This window comes from Anser cygnoides, chromosome 3 (assembly GCF_040182565.1).
Source record: "Anser cygnoides isolate HZ-2024a breed goose chromosome 3, Taihu_goose_T2T_genome, whole genome shotgun sequence".
Lineage (NCBI taxonomy): Eukaryota > Metazoa > Chordata > Aves > Anseriformes > Anatidae > Anser > Anser cygnoides.
In genome coordinates, this window is record NC_089875.1 from 64,001,356 (window position 1) to 64,021,745 (window position 20,390).

A 20,390-nucleotide genomic window follows, 5' to 3' on the forward strand; every position below is an offset into this window, starting at 1 on the left:
CATCACTGGAAATAAGTAATTCAAAGAAAAAAAAAAAGAAAATAAAAGGTTTTAGTTTAGTTGTGACAGTCTGACAGTCATGTGTCAGTCATGATAAATTTCTCCTCAATTGTGAAGCAGGGTTGCAAATTATTTTGAGGATTTCCATTCAATGGGAAATATCTTTTTGAATCTATGCCATCTTGTCTGCCCTGGAGACAGGGAGATCAAAGCTTTCAATGTGAAAACCACACATTTGCAGAGAAATACAGGAGCTTTTCAATCACTTCTAGCTTGATCTGGCAACCCTGGAAACAACATAGATGGGATTCTCAGGGAATCTCCTAAATGACATCTGGGGTATGTGAACACAGAGTTACTTCCAGTCATTTTAAAGTAGTGGGCTAAAGCAATCCACATTCTTCTAAATGATTTGTTGTTGTCGCAAATTCCTTTTAATGACAATATTTTACCTTTTATTCCTAAATCAAGTGAATGCTAAGTAGAGAGCTTTTTATGCAACAGAAATTCCAAATTTTTATTTTATTTTTTCCAGAAGGTTTATTGATGTGAAGCCTTCTAAAGGACTTCAAAATATAGTTCTCAATGTAGTAATTGTTGAAAGACTAACAGTTACTAGAGACTTTTACTGAACTGCTTATGTTTGATGTTCTCTGAAAGAAAGTCATTAGCACTTTCAATCTCTATTGTGCTGAAATTACGATTCAGTGAAACTAGTTTAAAAGCATCCAAGTGCAATAACATAGAAGTCACTGAGCAGATTGACACTTTTTAGGGTGCCTAATATGTCACAAATAGCATGGGTGTCTTTAATCTTCAAACAGATTGAAAGACTAATGACAGAGTCTCTTCCATAAATAATTCTCTCTTATTTAGGGAGGACAACTGAGCTTGAAGAAAGAACTTGGCTACCTTCACAGCAAAACGACATTGGTGTCCAATGCACAACAAGTTATCAGGTTAGAAAATACTGTTCTAGTGAGAGTCAGTTCTTGCAAAACTGGTGGATTAAAGATGTACCAGTGCTGAGTGGCTGATCATCTGAAAAATTTTTACAATAGCATGCATGCAGGATATGCTCGTTACGAGATGCGTGATGCAAATGAGATGACTTTTGCAAGTCATCAACATTAGATTACAGAATACCATGAAGAAATCTCTGCTCCTTGATCCCTTGAGAGCAAAGAAAACCTTTACTAGAAAGTATGACTTAGATTTACTACAGTAGTTTACGACTGAATTCTTGCCGAGCTGGGCTGGATGTGTTTACTATGAACTTCTGATTCAACTGTCTTTCATCCTTAAAGGAAGGGTGCTGCTTAAACTCTGTCATTAACAATGATAATACTTATAGTGCACTTGATTAAAATCACAGCTAATCAGATTCTGCTCCTAATTGAAGCCTGCTGAAGTCAAGTGACATTGTTTCACTGATCTAGAGTGCCTCAAAAATACTCTAGCATGTATTTGATGGTTCCACAAAACTGACAGTTTGCATGTTGCAAGCTTGTCTCAAATCTTTTTGTTGCAAACTGTTTATGCCATATTTTCCTTCATTAATTGACACTTTGATTGATAGTAATTCTTGGTAAGATTTGCCTCTGTAACAGGTAAGTAACTCTGTGATAGTTAAGTTCCTGTACCAAAGTATAGGGAATTGCTTATTCCATAACCATATGCTACACTAATGGAATAAATAAATTTTACTTTAATTCCATACAAATAAAATTTAAAGGATTTCCATGATAACCTCTGCATATACAATAACAAGCAAAGTATTAGTATACTTTAAATAAAAAGGTGAGAAAAATTAAAAGCCTCCGAGAAAAACAGATGCAGTAATTATTAAATTGGTCTTAACAGATGGGAAATTTTGGCCCAGAAGTTAAAAGAACTGAATATCCCTGATCACTATTCAACAGTCAGCTGTTTCATATATAGACTTTACTCAATATACTGAATGATTTTGAGAATTTCATGACCTCTGTGCTACCACATCTTCACATGGCCTTTTGGGATCCTTGGTTAAAAACTGCTGTAAAAACCTTTAAACCTACCATATCATTATTAACATGTGTCAATGCATGTTGCCACTGAAATCCAACGCAAAATTCAGCAAGGCCAAAATTTCATTTTATGTCCCCCTGCTAAGTGGATGCCCTGCTCTGGCTGTTCTGACAGCTTACAGGTTGCTGAAAAAAATCTGTAGCTGCAACTGAGCAGAAATTTAGAGAAAAAAGGTGAGTGAATGAGATAAGTAAAACAATCCTACAGCTTATGAAGGGAGTCCAAGGAGAGTTATCAAATGGACTAAAACATTCAAAGTTGGAAAATCTTCAGTAAGGTACGTTATTTATGGTCTGCCTTAAGAATGCAAAATCAGTCCTGAGTTCTTTCGTCTTGATCCCACAAATCCAACTAATGACTCTGCAATGTAATTCTCCTGAATGAAGCTCTGTACTTCAGATTTGTGCAGCTGTAATTGTTCCAAATTGCTGATCCAGCAGTTTGTTTAAAACTAATGGCATGCACACCCTATATATCCAGAATAAGCAGTTTAATAGGCAATGTGCATTTGTTGGATGTGTGAATTTTCATACCATGTCCTGGCTCCATATTCTGCTGAAGCAGCCTTCTTGTAAATGGAAGTTTGGCATTACTGTGTCATGAACCTGCTTCAGTACGCGTAATATGAAATGACAAAGATTTCAACAATTCCTATTGTACCACAGTTTGCGTTTTCCAAGCAGTAAGGCTTCACTAAGCCAGCTTCAAGAGCAAGTACCATAATTTTATTTATTTATCTGCTCTGAATGTCTGATTTCTGTGATTTCACTAAATTATTTAAATTGGATGCCATTTCCTCCTCTCAGAGCTATGGATGTAACTGGAATTAGAGTGATTTTCTTTCTTTCTCTCATTGTCTGACTCCACTATCACTTCTATGTTTAATACAACATGAAATTAACATGTATGGATGCAACAAGAATTAGCTTCATATCAGATTGCAATATAGATGATGTCACCTGAATTATTAAGATCTGTTCAGAAGCAGAGGATAAAGAATATAGTTATCTAATCCTTATGCTGTAAATACTATGCCTTATGTAATATCTGTTCTATATAAATGGAAAATACAGGATTCAAGTAAGTAATGTGAAATTTGAATATTAATGTATCTATATTTGATCATCATGAAGATGATCAAATGTCTGGAGCACTGCTCCTATGAAGACAGGTTGAGGGATTTGGAGTTCAAAATCAGCCCGGAGAAGAGAAGACTTGGAAGACCTTATAGTGGCCTTCCAGTACCTAAAGGGGGCCTACAGGAAAGCTGGGGAGGGACTCTTCGTCAGGGAGTGTAGTGATAGGACAATGCATAATGGCTTTAAACTAAAAGAGAGCAGGTTTAGATTAGATATAAGGAAGAAATTCATCACTCAGAGAGTAGTGAAGCCCTGGCACAGGTTCCCCAGAGAAGCTGTGGGTGTCACATCCCTGGAAGTATTCAAGGCCAGGATGGATGGGGTTTTGGGCAAGCTGGTCTGGTGGGGGCAGGGGGTTTGGAACTTGATAGTCTTTAAGGTCCCTTCCAACCCAAACCATTCTACGATTTCATATTTCGAAAGCTCAAAAGCATTCAACAACTGATCTCACAGAAGTACAAAGTATAGTTTCCAGAATATTTTATCCTTGATCTTTTCATAAACTGTATCTTTTAAAATACCTCCAGTTTGAAGAGACATTCTAGCTATGGAAATGGCATTTTGAGTAAGGATCAAGATGCTGATGTATGACAGACCACCATTTGCAGTATTATATCAAGACCTGACATTCAGAAATTGTGCTGCTCTTTGAAACTGAAGGTGGAAAGAATAGTAGTTATCTGTTTGAGTGTCAAAACCTGTACTGATTTTTAAAGGATGCTAACTGAAGAAGAGAATTGATAGAGTGATAGGTAAAAAGAAGGGAATAGAAGCAGTCATAGATTGTTGATATTAGAGGGGAAATACATGATGAAAATAAATTCTTGATACAGAACAATTCATATTTCAATAGCAATTGTAGTGTATTCACTTTTGGTACTGTTGGGTGTAGGTTCAAAAGTTTCCACTAAACCAGCCTACCATTTCTCGTATTTATGACATCTTTTTTTTAAAAATAGATGTTTCAGAAGTAGTAAATACTTCCACAAACCTGAGACATGTGAACCCAAGGAGAGTGGATTGGAAACAGAACTTGCTTAATTTAGCCATTTTTTATTTAGGAGCCAAACCTTGGAAGTGAAATATATACTTGCCTAGAGGCTTCAATGCGGTACCAAAACCCATCATCAATGGTCAGATCTGGATACTCTACCCGTCCAACACCAGATCCCACATCCCACAGGAAGCTCACCTTGCCTTTGCGCATCTCTATGGCCAAGAAGTCAGTCTACATGGAAAATATGAAAATAGAAGCAATCTCATACTCTGATTAAAGGAAGCTCTCCAGAACTCTTCCCATTTCAGAAGGCATCAGAATGGAGCATCAGAAACCCGTATAAAATAAAGTATGAAAAATAACTCTCACAGTGACTAAGAATGGGATTGTTTTTTCCCTGCTTTCCTTGGTTCAAATAAGTCAAAGATGGCAAATGACTTCTGTTAGTGATATGCAGCAAATTGCTGCTAAACATACAGAAATGTTAATATTGTAGACTCTAAGAGAAGGATTTAACTGAGACAAACATTATTTGTAAAACATCCATTGGATGGCAGAAACATGTCAGGATTCTAGGCTAATATATGATACCATCTAGCCTCTTCATTTTGTATTAGACAAATAAAATGTACAGTTCAAAATGTTAGAAATAGAATATTTTCCCCATTTACAGAATTATTATTGATTATTCTAGAGTGCTCATGGGAAACGGAGTCATTCATCATCATTATGCTTGCAGTTGTAGACGTGACTGAAAATTACAACAAATTTGAGCTTTGACAGATGCAAGATGATTAGCTACTTCTTTCCCAAGGGAAAACCTACAACCAATCCAAAGTTTACTCTGGTTGCACTGTGAATTTTAAAGTTCTAATGCAGTTCATGCAGAAGTCTCAGATTTCATATCTAATTACAAATATAAAAAAAATATTGCTGATTGTATTTTAGAAGTCCTTATGTTAATACTAAACACAGTAAATGTCTGGTTTATCATAGGCCCTCAACTATTGCTTTGAAGCTTTGAGGAGGAAAAAATAAGCCTTTTTCATCTTCTGTGTTTGTCAGTAATCTGATTTGATTGAGCAACGCTGACATGAAAAGCAGGAGACACACTTACAAACTTGGCACTTCCAAGGTAAAAAAGCAGATTGTCAGCAACTACAGTCTTCACATTGACAATGACAGTGTTGTACGTTCCCTTCTTTATTTCTGGTCTGTATGTGCGAATACAATTGCCTCAGAAGACACGGACACTTTGAGCAGAGCAGAAATAATTCAGTTTACTGCTTATTACAGAAGTAACTTAAGAGGCTTCTAAATCTATATATATATATATAGTTAAATTTCTATGTTGTATGTAGCAGGGAGTTGCTTGGATATATATAGGGGGTAGAAATGGAATTTTCTTTTTGGGTTTGTTTCTTATATTTTGATTAAAAAGGCAATAAAAGCTCTTTCTGGCATTCAGGTGTGAAAGGACGAACTAGCTAGAAGATTCACTGGTCTAACACAAGCAGCAGAGGAATTCTGACAGTGGAGATAGCCTATAACTAGAATATAATGCCAGGAAAATATGCAGTGCTCCTGAAGGAATTGCACACTGTTTTGGGGTAGACAGGAAGATCTATTTTTTCCTTGCAATATCTTTGATCATGCTAATTTAATACTCCTACAGTTTTTTTAAACCAACAGTTATGTCTATTGCTGTTACATCATAGCCCCTGATGAAGTCGGTATTCTTTACTAGGTTTAATTTCCACAGCTCAGGTGACATACACATTTGGACATATGTGCTACTTTCCTCAGGCTCTGAGCACAGATAAAAACAGTGTATTCACATGCTTTCATATTGCCAACATAGACATAATGACAGTCCAATGGTATTTCAATTCCAGCTAGACATGTTTATGTATTAGAGCAGATGTAAATAATGGTAGACTTGGTAAAAAGATCACTTTTGCTTATGGCAAACTTTGTCAAAAAGGAGATCCATTCTATGTCCAAACATGTTACTTTTTTAACTCAGAAATGGTGAGCAAGTAATTATTTTGAAACCTTCAGGCAGAAGACAAACGTAAGAAGAAAACAATTTCATCACTGTAACCTATCTTTATATTGTGAGCAAATCTCATTGAGTATATGCTATACACTTCCTTCCTGGGCTCCTGTAGGGTTTTGTTTTCTAATCTCTTTTTCAGGAAGTTTCCTTATGTACCATCTTCAAGAACTCTTTTTTTCCCCTTGTTACATTGTGTCACAAGCTGAATAACCTGCTATTAACCAGCTGATCGTCAAGTTTGGAGTATTACTGAATCAGGGAGATGGATACCACACTCGATAGCCAAACTAGAAAAACACTCTTAACCCAAGTTTGATTCATCAGAACTCCACATTCTCAGGTAATATAAGTTCTATGAAATGAAAATTGGGGCTTAATATCAGTTTTGAGGCAAAACAACAAATATTTTTGTTTTCACAACAAACAATGATGGGTGATTCTCCTGCTGTACTATCACCCACAGTACTTCTTAAATAATAACTTTTCCATAATCATTCCTACAGATGTCATCTGTTTAACTAGGGTGCATTTTAAATGAAGAAACAAGACACAGAGTGAAAATTATTGGAATATTCTCTGGTTATCTGAGAAATTATATTCCATTCCTTGCTTTTTCTACACATTTTTAGAATTAGAAAGTATTCAGCTCACGGAAAAGAAAGAGAAAATTCAAAAATAAACAAATAACAAAACTCAAAAGGTAATCTCATGGAGAAAAAGGGCTTACCGAATTAGCTTGCTTCCGAGCTTGGTTTATCAGCTCTTTTATCTGAGAAATGTTTTTCCCTAAGTTATCCTGAAGTTCTTTGATTGGCTTGAGTTTATCTAGTAAGCGATCTGCTTCTTTTTCTAGGTTTTTTATGCTGGAATCTGCATCAGCAACTTCATAAGAAAGAACAAGGCAGAATTTTAAAGTGAGGCCAGACAATAATTATAAATTGCAATAAAAAAAATATCCAGAAAATTCTGCACAAATACTCAGGCAATATTACATGCTAATATGAGATATACACTGACTAGGAAGCCACCTGAACAAAATAAGACCATTTAAGAATATTTAGAATCAAGATAAATTAGCAATAGTAGGAAATACAGATGTTAAAGCAGGATTTTAAAGCAGTAACTATGCCTCAGGTCAGGGTGACACTAATGGACAATATTTGCTATAGCATAATACAGTTATGCACTAAGTATTTACTTGCTTTTTCTAACTGTAGCTTTGAAGAAATATTCTAGATTAATGAAAACTTGTTAGTTTCCATTAGTAACTTCTGCAAAAGGGCTAGAGGACTATAGTTAATTCTTGAATTAACTTGATGTTAATTCATAAATTAACTACAATGGCAACAACTACAAGATGTTTTAATTCTGATCAGAAGCTTAAAATTCTGTATGCGTATTGAAAGCAGATAAAAATGTGACACTAAACTGCAAATATATATATATACATTTTTCTTTAAGTGAACTTAATGGTTTTACAAGGATATATATATATATATTTCCTTTAAGCTTCAAATGACTTTTTTGCCCTTCAACATACAACTAGTGAACCATGTCCTCTCTCTGACAATTCTTCCGAAGATGTAAGGATTGCAGCACTTGTTTAGCATGAGGGTATGGGATTGTGTGGATGACTGTGAAAGGCACAAATCAGATTTTACCAAAAGAATGTAGGTTGAAGGGGAATAATTATAATTATAAAAAAGTTGGATATTGCTTAGATAAAGCATGACAGTCTGTGTATCTAGTTTTCGAATACTAACCCAGACGCTGATACCAAACCTTCAAGATGTTTCTTAAGGTTTCATAAGTGAGACTAATTACCAAGCCACTTTATCTCAGAGCCTTCAAAAAGTAACTACTTGATTATTTTGATGAATGAGAAATGTGGAGTACCATGCAGAAGGTTTGGTGGCAAGCAGTGAAACATCATCTACTGGAAAAAGCACAATAAAAAAACGCAAAAAAGAGAACATACGTACTGATTCCTGCAGGCAAGACAAGGGGACAAAGAACAGAGAAAAAACAGAATACAACATAAGAAGATGTTCTGAAGATCTAAACACAAATGTAAATTAAGCGACAGGATTCTAGATCCAAGTGCCAAGAAATTGGTGCTTTTAGGCTGCTTCCCAGTTGTTTATCACTACCAAGCCAGATGTCATTACCTTGTAGATTGATTCCTAACCTGCCATAATATAACCACACTATTTCAATCGATAACTATTTTTCTTATTGTGTAAACTACTAGGGATCTCTCTGCCTGATGGAGTTCACACGTATTTCAGTTGATGAGGGATCAGGAACTTCCAATAGGAAGACAGTGACAAACAACCATTGGGACTAACTTTCACTGGTACAGCTAGAACTTCAAGAAGATATATGACTATAGAATAACACTGACAATCCTCCTACACCGGATGTTTTTAAGTGCCTAGCTTTGCCAAGCTGACCAAAACCTGGAGAGCAGAGAGTAGCTGAGAAGTTAGTCCTTCAGCAATTTTGTAAAGGTATTCAGGTTTTGTTGTCAGCTCGGTACACTCCTATATGATATGTTCTAATCATCTACCATAAAATACATTGTAATTTAGAATTCAACGTTATCCATCATACCCAAAGTGAAAACGCTAAAGCAATTGTCACTTCTGATAACAGGCTTCACTAACAACAGAAAAAAGAGCCCTAAAAAAAAACATACTTAGAATCTCTTTTTTATCTTTCTTAAGCGTCTTCAGTGCTCTACCAAAATAGTAACTTATATGACAGAAGTTATGCATTTCTCCCAGAAATGATTATCTGATTGACTGAAGGCTGGGTTAGTGCAGGAAATTTTACATGAATCAAGTGGTAAATTGTCAGTCAAAGGCAGATTCTTTAATTATTCACCTACCTAAATAGTTTAAAGAGCAGTCTGTGGAACAAACCTATCCACTACATGTTCATCCTGCTGATGCTAGCTTTTTTCTGCAACTACCAGCAGCAGTCTCTAAGATTTAAAAGTTATTCTTAAATGTTAAACCCAGAATATAGAAACTATAGAGCTTCCTTTTATCCCAATATATTGTAGTAACACTATGGGAGTGAAGTTATTGAGTGTCTCTGTTTCATTTTGGCATGACACAAACTGAAAAAAAATCCACCACCAAACCAAACCAAACCAAACCAAACCAAACCAAACCAAACCAAACCAAACCAAACCAAACCAAACCAAACCAAACCAAACCAAACCAAACCAAACCAAAAAAGATCTTACTATTCTTGATAGGATCCTTCACAACAGCATTTGTTTTTGCCACGTCATCTGCAAGTTTACTGTAATTGTTTCTCAAGCCAAGCAGATTCTGGTTGAGGTCTTTAATCTGGGCCAGGACATTATTTGCCGTATCGTTGGCTTGTCTTGCTTTGTCTTTAGCTGCCTGTACCTTTATAGCTGTATCTGTGGGTAGAAAAGGATAATGAAATGACTGTCCAGAGTACAGAAGCTTTCTTCATATGTCTCAAGAATAACTTGGGCCAAAATTCTACAATCTTAACTTGTGTAGTTCTTTACTCTTTAGGAGATCCTACTTCACATGTAGTAAGACATTAATAATTGCACATGTCGATTGTAGATGCCCTGTTTTTCAAGACAACAAATGCTTCCGAAGAAGAGAAAAAACTCCACAGTGGAGTTGTAGGACCTGTAGGAACATGTTTTTCTACCTGCTTCCCACAAAACCATGAAACTGTTCTTGGAATTGCTTTCCCGTTGTGTTCTCCAACATGTCCTTGTGTCCCTCAGTCATATGAGAATTTTCGAGTGCAGCTCAGAAATTTGGACACTTCTGAAATGATCACGCAGCAATAGTGCCACTTGTCATACTGATTGGGGCTTCCTTTTGTAGTCAGTGGGGTTAACAGATTGCACTGCAGTAGTGGGGAAAACACAGAAGGATGTATTTACTATCCTATTCTGGCTAAGAGACAGTTGATAAGGGATAGTTTATCCCAAGACTTGCTTGAAGAAGATTGCATATTCCTGATTCAACAATTGTAGGAAGACATGGGAAACACAGATATTATCACCATTTCAGGGGATTAACAGTATAGATTTCCAACCATTTTTTCAGGTAGGTCCTTCACCTTCTGTGAACTATGTGACGCAATCAAGCCTGTGGCCTAGGGAGAATACAATGCTTCTTCAGGCTGTAGAGAATTGGTAGGTTTATCCTGAACCCTGGAGAATTACATGACCGTTTTTACTTTCTTGAGCAAAGGTATATTATACCTGTGCTCCAAACAACTCCACTCTTATTTCTGAAGTTTTAGCTTTGAAAAGCCCCCAGAACACAACAGCACCTTGAAAATATATCTGAACCTTTAATAAGCCGTTATCATCATCAGTACTGACAAGTGAAAGAACAGATTGCTCTGATTGCCTTTTTCCACTTTCTATTTTCATCATATCTAAGTATCTCTTTTTGAGGCCATTATTACAGGTCATGCACCTTTCTGGCAGAAAGAAAGTTGGACTTACTGTGTTACTTCCCTCTATTGGTCATACAAATTATATTTATTTTCAACCACACTTTAAAAGTATGCCTATCCCTCCATATGTAGGTCCTTGTCCTAAGGTAATCTATCCCTCCATTCCATTTTGAATCTTTCTGTTTTTATTTGGCTATTTTATTTGAGTATTACTATAGTACGGACAAGAATTATTAGTTTAAATTGCTCTCTACTTTTGTGAATCCTTGAAGAATGAGATATATGACAGGGTCATTTTCTGTCCTGTCCTCATTGGTTATTTTGCCATTGGATGACTAATTTACTGCACTTCTGTACCCATGTCTTTTATTTGCTCTGAATTTCATTCTTAAGACACATCTACTTGTGTATGAGAGTGTCCTTGTCCCAAGAGCAAGCACCTTGTAACTATAATCTGACAAGAGTTTATTACATTGCTAATGGTTGCATATTTCATGTATCTTTTACATGTTTCATATTTACTATTCTGTCTCCTAAGGCCCACTGGTCTCCAAGGTCCATTTTGTGTGACTGACACATCTATCTGTGCACAAGAAGAAAAACAGACAGGCCAATACATGTGGTCAAAACCCAGGAAGTGGCATAAGATGAGTATGACATATTAAAGCAAATTCTTGTGAATGCCTGATTTCAAGGATCGCTACATCTAAAAATAAACTTTCCAGTTGTCTGGAATCTTGAAGTCACAAAAGTGTGCAAGATGAACAGTAAATTATTTCTCAAGATAAGTTTTTACTTGTAGTCTGGACTTTCCAGACCTTCACATATGAGAGAGAATAAAGATTTTCTTCAGAGACTTTTCTTCAGTTTATTGCAATGCAGTGCTCCTTAGAGAGAAAAGTCATAGCAAATTATTTTGATAAAACATTTCTTTTTTCTAAAAACAAACATTCTGTTTATCACTGTCTGTTGTAATGAAACTATGTTGTAGCTCACTGTCTCTTGCAATCACAACACTAAGTAGCTAACATCCCAACACTTTGGGATTTTAATCAATATTAAAGATTGGAGGGGGGACAGGGGGACTTATACAGAATTATAAGTATGCTTAGTACTTTTGGTTTTATTGAGGAAAGCCTGTTCCAGTTCTAAGATACACAATGCCAAATTGACCGGAAAGGATACTGCAGCATAAATCAATGACTGTGGTAGAGAGGTAAGACAAAAAGAGCAAATTTCATCCTGCTTTTTCTATTGTCAGTAGGTCTTTATTTTTCTTAGGTTGCTATAAGAAGCATGATGGTTCTTTATTCATAAGTTTCATAAACAGACTTTTCAGGTTTAAAGAAAAGACTATTTGTCTCAGAATGTATTGTAACTTCTGAATTAAAATTTGTTCTGAAACCAGTCTTTTGCAAACTGCAGAAACTTGGTACTGTTTACTGTGCCAAAATACAAACTCATACAAGGTATCTGTTTTCAGACCAGTTCTCTGTAACATAGCTTATTTTTGTCTTATTACAGCAGCCAGTGATCAAAGTGGACACAATGTGGACCAGAAAAAGATCAATCAGACAGATGATAGGTGTTTATACACCTAACAACAGAGCAAGACATGTTAAGTGTTGCATTACTTTTCCAGCTTACCATTAGGAATGGCTGACAGTTTTCCAAAGGTTTCATTCAAAGCTTTCAGGAGAATGGAATTCTTCTCATCAGAATCTTTCAGTCTGTTCTGCATGCTGTCCAGGTTATCTCCCTTTTCTATAACAACAATAATAAGCAAGCCATTTATCATTAAGAAATTCAATAGTGTAAATAAGGAAGTCCAGTAAATCTGGTTGCAGGGTTCAATGATAATCTTTTAGGTTTCTTTAGGTTGCCTACTTCTGCAGTATCTAAATGCTTTAGTACATTTTACTGTTCTATATCAAAGGTTTTGATATAAGAGGTTTACAGAAAAAAAAAAAAAGAAAAAATACAGAAAAAAAGAAAAAATTATAATCAAAGAAATAAAAATGATAACCATAGAAAGAAAAAATGATCATTGTAGATGGAATGATTTACTCAAATTCACAGTGACCCACTGATGGACTCAAGAGTGAAGTTTAGTCATAGCTTTGATTCCTAGATTCAACTAGTACTCAAATTTTCATCTTAAAGGGGTTGCCTGGGATGAATGATTTGAACAGTGTGTGGAGAGATGCGTGACTGATCAGGTCATCTTACTGCTGCAATTAGAATGGTCAAAGCATAGCTCTCATGGATTTTCTCAAAGATAACCAATGTTGATGTAACATCTGAGGAAAACACACGATATCACCCTATCATCAATATGAGGAGACAACACAAATTATTATGAAATAAACATAGATTTTATTTTTTGGGTATAGTCCTAAAAGTAAATAAAAATAGTTGTATCATATTCAGTACATTACAGACTGTTACAGACTGATGTTATCTTTTGCAGATAAGTTTCTGTTCTTCACCTTTTTTTGAATAAAAATTAAAGATTTTTTTTTTTAAGTAACCAGGATTAGCAGTAATTTTTCAAACTCTCAAAAGCGAGATTCCAGCTAAGCTTTACAGTTATTTAAATGGACACTAGTAAAAATAAATAAATAAATAAATAAAGTTTGGCACAGAAAATGCTAGGTAACGCTTAAAAAACTATCTTAGGGGGCATTTTTCATCATTTCTTCATATAAGTGTGGAGTTCTTTGGAACATACAGCTGCTAATTTATTAACTCAAAGGTATGCCCTGTTGGGAAACAAATTCAACATCACTGTGCTTGATAGAAGGAGGGGAATAATTTGTAGAAAGTAGTTTAAGATACAAAGTATGACAGTGATCTTCAGATATGTGACAGGTTATTGAAATTAAACACACGGTTTTTGGATATGTATTCAAGTAGATACTGAAGTAGGAAAACATACTGGAGAAGACATTTCTCCATGAATAAGTCACATACTTGTGAAAAATATAAAGTATCTCTTTTTCACAAGGGACAATAATTAGACATACTGGTACTTCAGCACCTCCAACAGCATCAGAATTGTAACCCTTCTGTGAGAGGGTAAACAGAATAATGGGTTAAAATGAGTGACAGTGGTTCACGTCCTACAGATTTTAAAAGAGAAAGGTTTCATAAAATTAGATATGCAAAAAAGCATCTCGAAATTAGAAAAATCAAACTAACTGCGTATTACCTTCAAGAAATTATTAACTACATTTTCAAAGACTATTGCAAGACTGAAACAGTGGATGGAATTTAAATGAGAATCATATTTTTGTTGTTAGACCCTTTGAAATGTCATTCAGAAAGAAATCTATTCACTGTATTTAAACCAGAACAACACTGCAGGAGTGCCTGGAAGTAAGACTTCATTCTTGCAAAATGTCCCACAGAGGAACAGGACACTGGTATGAAGTGTGAAAGGCACAGTTAATGCTAGAATAAAGTTGGGAAGAATCTTATATAAATTATAAGATCATATTTTCCCTCAAAAATACTGCTGTTTTAAATAACAGGTTTTGAATCCGCAGATGAATGAGGCCACTCATAAAGTGATGTTAAACTAGGGTGAACATATGAGGGTCTGGTCTTAAATGCTCTGTGGCTTTACCTGAGTTCATTTATCATTAAGTAATAATACTGACAAAAATGTTTTAATTTCTTCCATTTAATTTTGAAATTATAGTCTGCCTGATATTTCCTTCGTGTCTCTGTTGCCTTTTTGGAATGTGTTTATAAAGTGTATTAATATTCCTGACATATTTTGTTCATTTCTGGTGGTGGTATAGTAACTTTTTTGCATTAAATTAATTTAAATTATCTCTTTTTCTCCTCTTTACTCTGCCAGATCCAACGTTACACTAATTATCCCTTGGTTATATTTCTGAAGAATCATGTTTCCAGACTTCTGTTTTCAGCTTTGTAACCATAGCAGCAATTTTATGGATTTTAATAAGTGAAGTTTCCCTAGAACTCCTGAATTTGAATACTGAGACTCCGTGTTTAATATTTTTTCTTTTAATTTCTCCAATGTATTTTCACTGTATTTTTTTTAAATATTAAAATAATAAAGCCATAAATAAGTGTCCTTAGGGAGCTTTTCAAGGAAATTGTTCATTTTGCACAGTGATCATAACATGAAGCTTTATTTTGAAGAAAATTCCCATACTATAACCCAGACAGTCTCTTCATTAAGCACCGAGCTAATTTTGACTATGAATCACAAACTGAACTGACTTCATTTCGGGTTTTCCCTGTCCTTTAATTATTAGCATTTATGAAAAATCCTAAAGCTATAAAAAGGCCTGAGATCCTCCAGTTAATCACAGAGGCTAGGTAAAATATGAGTAGCTACATTCTAAATTTTTCCAAAATACAGAGTTTATCTGACTTGGAAGAGGTTAGTGGGTCTGCACTGAAAGATACCAGGCACTGTCAATTCACATTAAAGTGTAGGTTGAGAAATATCCTGAGAAATTTATCTCATTCCTGTTTCCACTTCATTAGCTCTGCATGGAGATGGCACAGGATGCCAATCAACATACAGTATTTTGTTCAAATCTACAAAACCATTCATGTATCACTAAAACTAAACCCTGAAGTGTAAGGAGGATCTTGACTGAGTTTGCAGGTATGAACCCATATGTTTTCTGGTTTGGTTAATCTGATTTTCAATTTCTGTTTCTATTTATTTGATAAAACACTACATTACAGAATAACCATTACCCATTTTCCCTCTGAGTGAATAAACTAAAGTGAGTCAAAAAAAATCCCTACATTCATACGTTTTGTTGAGACATGAGTTACTTATCACTTATATGCAGTGATCTATTTTTACAAGAGACAAGTTTTAACAAATCTCTGAAGAACACATACATATATGGCACTGGCTAATTACTGATTACTTGTCACCACTGCAATACTAGCAGAAACAGGCATCTTCTGAGAGTTCGGCTTAATGCAGTTTTCCATGGGACTGTCCAAAAAGGTATCATAAAGACATGCTACCCAATGCATGCCCCCCAAAACAGAATGAAGGTTGAAATCTCCTGAGGAGTAATACATGCAGTTGTTTTTATTGATTGGATATTGCACAAATTTACTGGCAGTTGCACATCCACCTTTCTATTATGCTTGTTTTGCTTCCTGCAAACAGCATTTTTGCTCCCCTCAGTCTCATCCTATAAAGAGGGTGATGGGCCACAAGCTAAATTTTTATCTCAAAACCAAGCAAGACTTATGAACAAACAGGGAAAAATGTAACTGCAGAAATGCAGCCAATGATGTTTAGCTTTTTAAAAAGACTGTTTTCAGCATTAGCATTTACATTAATATTATGCAATAATTTGCTGAATGCAACATGCCAGGGCAGCAACAATGCAAACCAGAGGAAAATACACAAACAAGGGATATAGCTATGCCTATCAGCTACAAAATATTTTGGCTAAAAATATTCACTTGTTGTCAGACAGGACAAGACCCCCTCAACTTGTCAATTCTTAAGCAGAAGAAATGACATGAGCTGAATTTCAGTAGCCACCTGACACCAGTCTCCAGCTGAAGCTTTTTTTTTTTTTATATATCTTATTTTTCCTTTTCATTTATCATTTTTGACAAAGCCTGTATATCGTCTCAAATCTGCACTGGGCAAATATATTTTTAAAAGAGTAAATTCAAAATTATAAGGAAGAAAAATTGCTCCTGGCAAACTAAAAATCCCTCAAGGCACAGAGAGAATGAAGCTGGCAGGCAGCAGCATTCACTCATTTGTAGCCAAAATTTCAAAACTCCTTCTTAGCCAGAGCACTACACACAGATTTTGCTTCTCCCACCAGGGTTATTCCTTCTAACGCCTAGCCCCACAGAGAAAGAAAGAATTAAATCTCCATTTTAATAGCTTCTCTCAGAAGCTTTGCTTTGTAAGGACTGTTTCAGCAGTTTTTGCTAGTAATATAAAACATTTTTGTGATTAACAGCCGTTTTATAACTAGTGTAATTGGCCACAAATCACAAAAATGTCATAATGTAGCAAGAAAACACTCCCACCTCTATCATAGCCCAGCCTGGATTTCTGGAGTATATATTACTTGAGTGGCTTATGGATTTTCATTACTTTAACTAATGTACTACCTGTAGTGCAGGCAGAGAAATTTCAGACTAATGATCACTTCTGTCTAGCAGATCTTTATAGCGTGCCCATCATCCATCCTTCACTTTCAGTAGAGACTCTGAAAAGGGTGGCTTTGTAAGAACTGTAGAAAATATCTTTCTGTTAGTTTTACACTCAAATCCCACTTTCCAACCTGGAAACATCAAGTCATCCAGAAGAGATTATGTTCATAATACTAGTTACACCATCACTTTGGAGAAAAAGCAAAGTGGGGAAAAAAATAATCTTTTTTTGCATTTTATTCTTATGTATCTGCATTTTGGGCACTACACTAACTGATCTCTGTGGCTCAAGCTGTGGAGCATGGCCATTTTTTATCAGATACAAAAAGGCATACTGTGAAAGTTTAGAATGTTCGTCTGTATGGAGCACATTATATCTAAGTCATATCAGAGAACATTAGAAAAACTCCATCTCATTAACCTTCAGTATGGGGCAAGACCACAGACAAAGATTTAATACTTAGCTTACAAGCACTGCTCCCTGCTTCTCTGCTTGCATGAGGATTGCTTTATGAATCTTTAGAATGCTTAGACCTTCACTTCTGAATTATGAAATGGACATCAACTGAAATTCTCACTGGACTAAAATTGGAGAATAACATACTTTTTCAAAAATCTCTGAAGTCATGTCATGTCATGTCTTATTGAGGTTGTAATACTTTTTTTTTCTTCTTTTTTCCAGGGTTAAATTGAATAGCCCTGTGGGCACATAGCATTGATATATATTCAAAGTCTTTGATTTTGTCCTGGAAAACAGGTCCCTGTGTTCTATAGAGCACATGATAACTCTGAAGTAACCGCCTATGGAGCACAGAAAGCTATGGACTCCACTGTGGTGTACAAAGGCAGTGCTGCCTTTTTGGCATTTCCAGCCATGGAAAGATGGTGAAGTTTGCTTTCTTCACAAACAGCATCCCTATTCTTTCTGCTTCAGCCATATTAGTTAAATTTGCTCACTGGTCTCACCTAGCAGTTTAATGATTTTCTGTGGCATATTTACTGAAACATGGTCCTCTGGCCCTGAATTGGTACTGAATCTGGCAGTAAAGTCACAATAAAGAGGAAGCTTAATTTACATCCAAGATTTACTAGAAACTGTTGGTACTTATTATTTTCTTGTAGCAGCTCCGAGGAAAAAAATGTTTTTAACTTTCAAACTGTGTATGATATTGGCATGTAATTAATGACCATATTAAAAATTTTGTCTTATGACCTTGTTAAACATTATGATGACTTGTTAACTAGTCTGCAAGTTGAAATCCTAGAGCTGCCAAAAATAAATGACAGTGTAGTAATAGTCAAACAACGACTCTGTGTTATGTGGATCTCATTCTTCATGCTGTATGGTTTTTGTAATGCATCTCCCAGGAGGCCAATGAAAGTTTTACGTGTTAAAGCCCGGAAGACTGGGCTCTATTATAAAAATCTGTCTTACTTCTAATAAAAAATATTTTTAACTACTTTAGCATGATATGGAAGCTTCAGGCATCATCTCTGTGACAGGCAGATTAAATCTCAACCTGGAATATTTACTGTGTGTGATTTTTCTAGTTCTGATGCATGAAATAAACAAACAAAACATTAATTTTCAAATCCTATGATGAGCAAGAAATATTATATCATAGTTGTTTTCATCTTGTCCTCTTTATTTCTTCCAACTCCTAGATCTATTTTCCCATTTAAGTGAGAAAGTGTTATAGCTGTCCTTGTGGTTAATACGTTAACCCTGTTATAGCACAATGACTTCAGCCAACTGAATCAGATTAAACTACAATATATATAGTATGAAAAGATTTTTTTAAAAGCTACACTGACTGAAAACAAGCTTTTCGAAATATATACATATATGTATAAACACAAGAGACATGTTAAACATAACAGATGGGATTACAGTGTACTAAATTGGAATAAACCATGAAGTTATCAATTTGAACATATTCTATCTAGATTAATAAAAAAAGAAAATCTGTATTTGTATGAATGACCTTCAAAAGCAGATGTATGGATGACTTGGTTAATTGATATTCCTCTAACACTTTAATACACCAGTGGCATAAAGACTTAAGTAACTTTCCCTTGTATATGTAAAAACAAGGTACTCAAACAGCAATGTTTAACATTTTTCACAAAGGCAGGTGTGTGAAACTCAGAATGCTGGCCTATTTCAAAGCATATGATGCTTATTTCCCTTCAGGTTCAGTTGAAATATTGAAATATGAAATATTTTTCAGCTCCTTTCTACGACTTCTGTGAAGAAAGAATTGACGATTACTTTTAAACAGATGCTTCATTAGCACAGCAATAAGTATTTTCTTAGAAGACTTCTAAAACAATCTGTCTGGATAAAGATGCAAGATACAAACTGCTTTTGTTTGCAAGATTGTGCAAGAGCTCAAAAGATCATTGAATCATAGGCTCCGAATGTCTGCCCAAAGATCATTTTTCTCCTTCTAACTAACAGTCATTCTTCACTGATGTTTGTCTAAGCTGTTTTCAAAGATTTTCAAAGGTCAAATCTCCCTCAGGCAATCAATTCCAGTACTTCTACATTTTAATTACAAGAAAGATTTTCCTAATATGTGATCTGTAACAGCGCAATTTAAGATATGTTAGTACAATCTTATTTGGAGAAACCTTGGCATAACTGAAGAATATTAAGTCCCTGCTCATTTGTCTCTTTTTCAGTCTACAGTTTTAAATTGTTTCAATCTTTCTCCTTCTCTCTCCTCCCCTACACTTCCACTTAGTCTTCATGATGTTTGCAAGACTATCTGCAAATGACCTCAACCTTCATGAAGTTCAGCACCTGGCACTGCAGACAATAATTTCGCTAATTTTCCACTCCGTGGACAAATTGTTTCATGTGTTTTGGAAAGCCATTCACCTGCTCATGCATTCCCCTGTGACATCTACCTGACATCCGCTGCGAACCAGCATGTGATCCATGATTGTCTTCAGTCTCATTCTATGGAGCTGCTACACAGACAATTGCTCCTCATCCTGCATTTCCGCAGCTGTGCATTCATGTGTGCTTGAAGCATCTTGTTGTGTTCATCCTGACTACTGCCCTACTTTCTTTTTTTGAGGAGAAAATACTCAGGTACATTATAAACACAGTCTTACCTGAATTATCTATTATTATGTCTCACCAAACAGAAATTTCTGCAGAAAGTGCAGAAAAATAAAAATGTTTTATTTCACACCAAATTGAAGTACTTGGTTTGAGATCTACAAACTTTATCATTTGAGGTGCATTTAGCCACATACTTAAACCTTAGGAATGAAGAAATATTTTTTGTGTGCGTGTGTGAAAACTCATCTCTTTTCTCCAGAGATATGTTTTAGTTTTGTTTTTGAAGAAAATACTTAGCAATTCCCTCCCATTACCCTATTTGGCAAACATCTTCATCCTGCATCCCCACACTTCCCTCTTCTGTCACAACCCCATAAGCATCCTGAAGAGATGTGCTAT

At 35.4% G+C, this 20,390-nt stretch overlaps 1 protein-coding gene across 1 annotated transcript in view; it reads right to left on the bottom strand.

Annotated features, from left to right (window-relative positions):
- The window catches only part of LAMA2 (laminin subunit alpha 2), a 380,764-nt gene that overhangs the window by 43,317 nt on the left and 317,057 nt on the right, over positions 1–20,390 (bottom strand). The window contains exons 42-47 of the mRNA XM_066993195.1: positions 12,377–12,493; positions 9,516–9,698; positions 6,990–7,144; positions 6,419–6,473; positions 5,321–5,439; positions 4,301–4,434 (exon numbers count right to left, since the gene is read on the bottom strand). Of these exons, the coding sequence (XP_066849296.1) occupies positions 4,301–4,434; positions 5,321–5,439; positions 6,419–6,473; positions 6,990–7,144; positions 9,516–9,698; positions 12,377–12,493 (763 nt within the window). The remainder of the gene's footprint in view (positions 1–4,300; positions 4,435–5,320; positions 5,440–6,418; positions 6,474–6,989; positions 7,145–9,515; positions 9,699–12,376; positions 12,494–20,390) is intronic.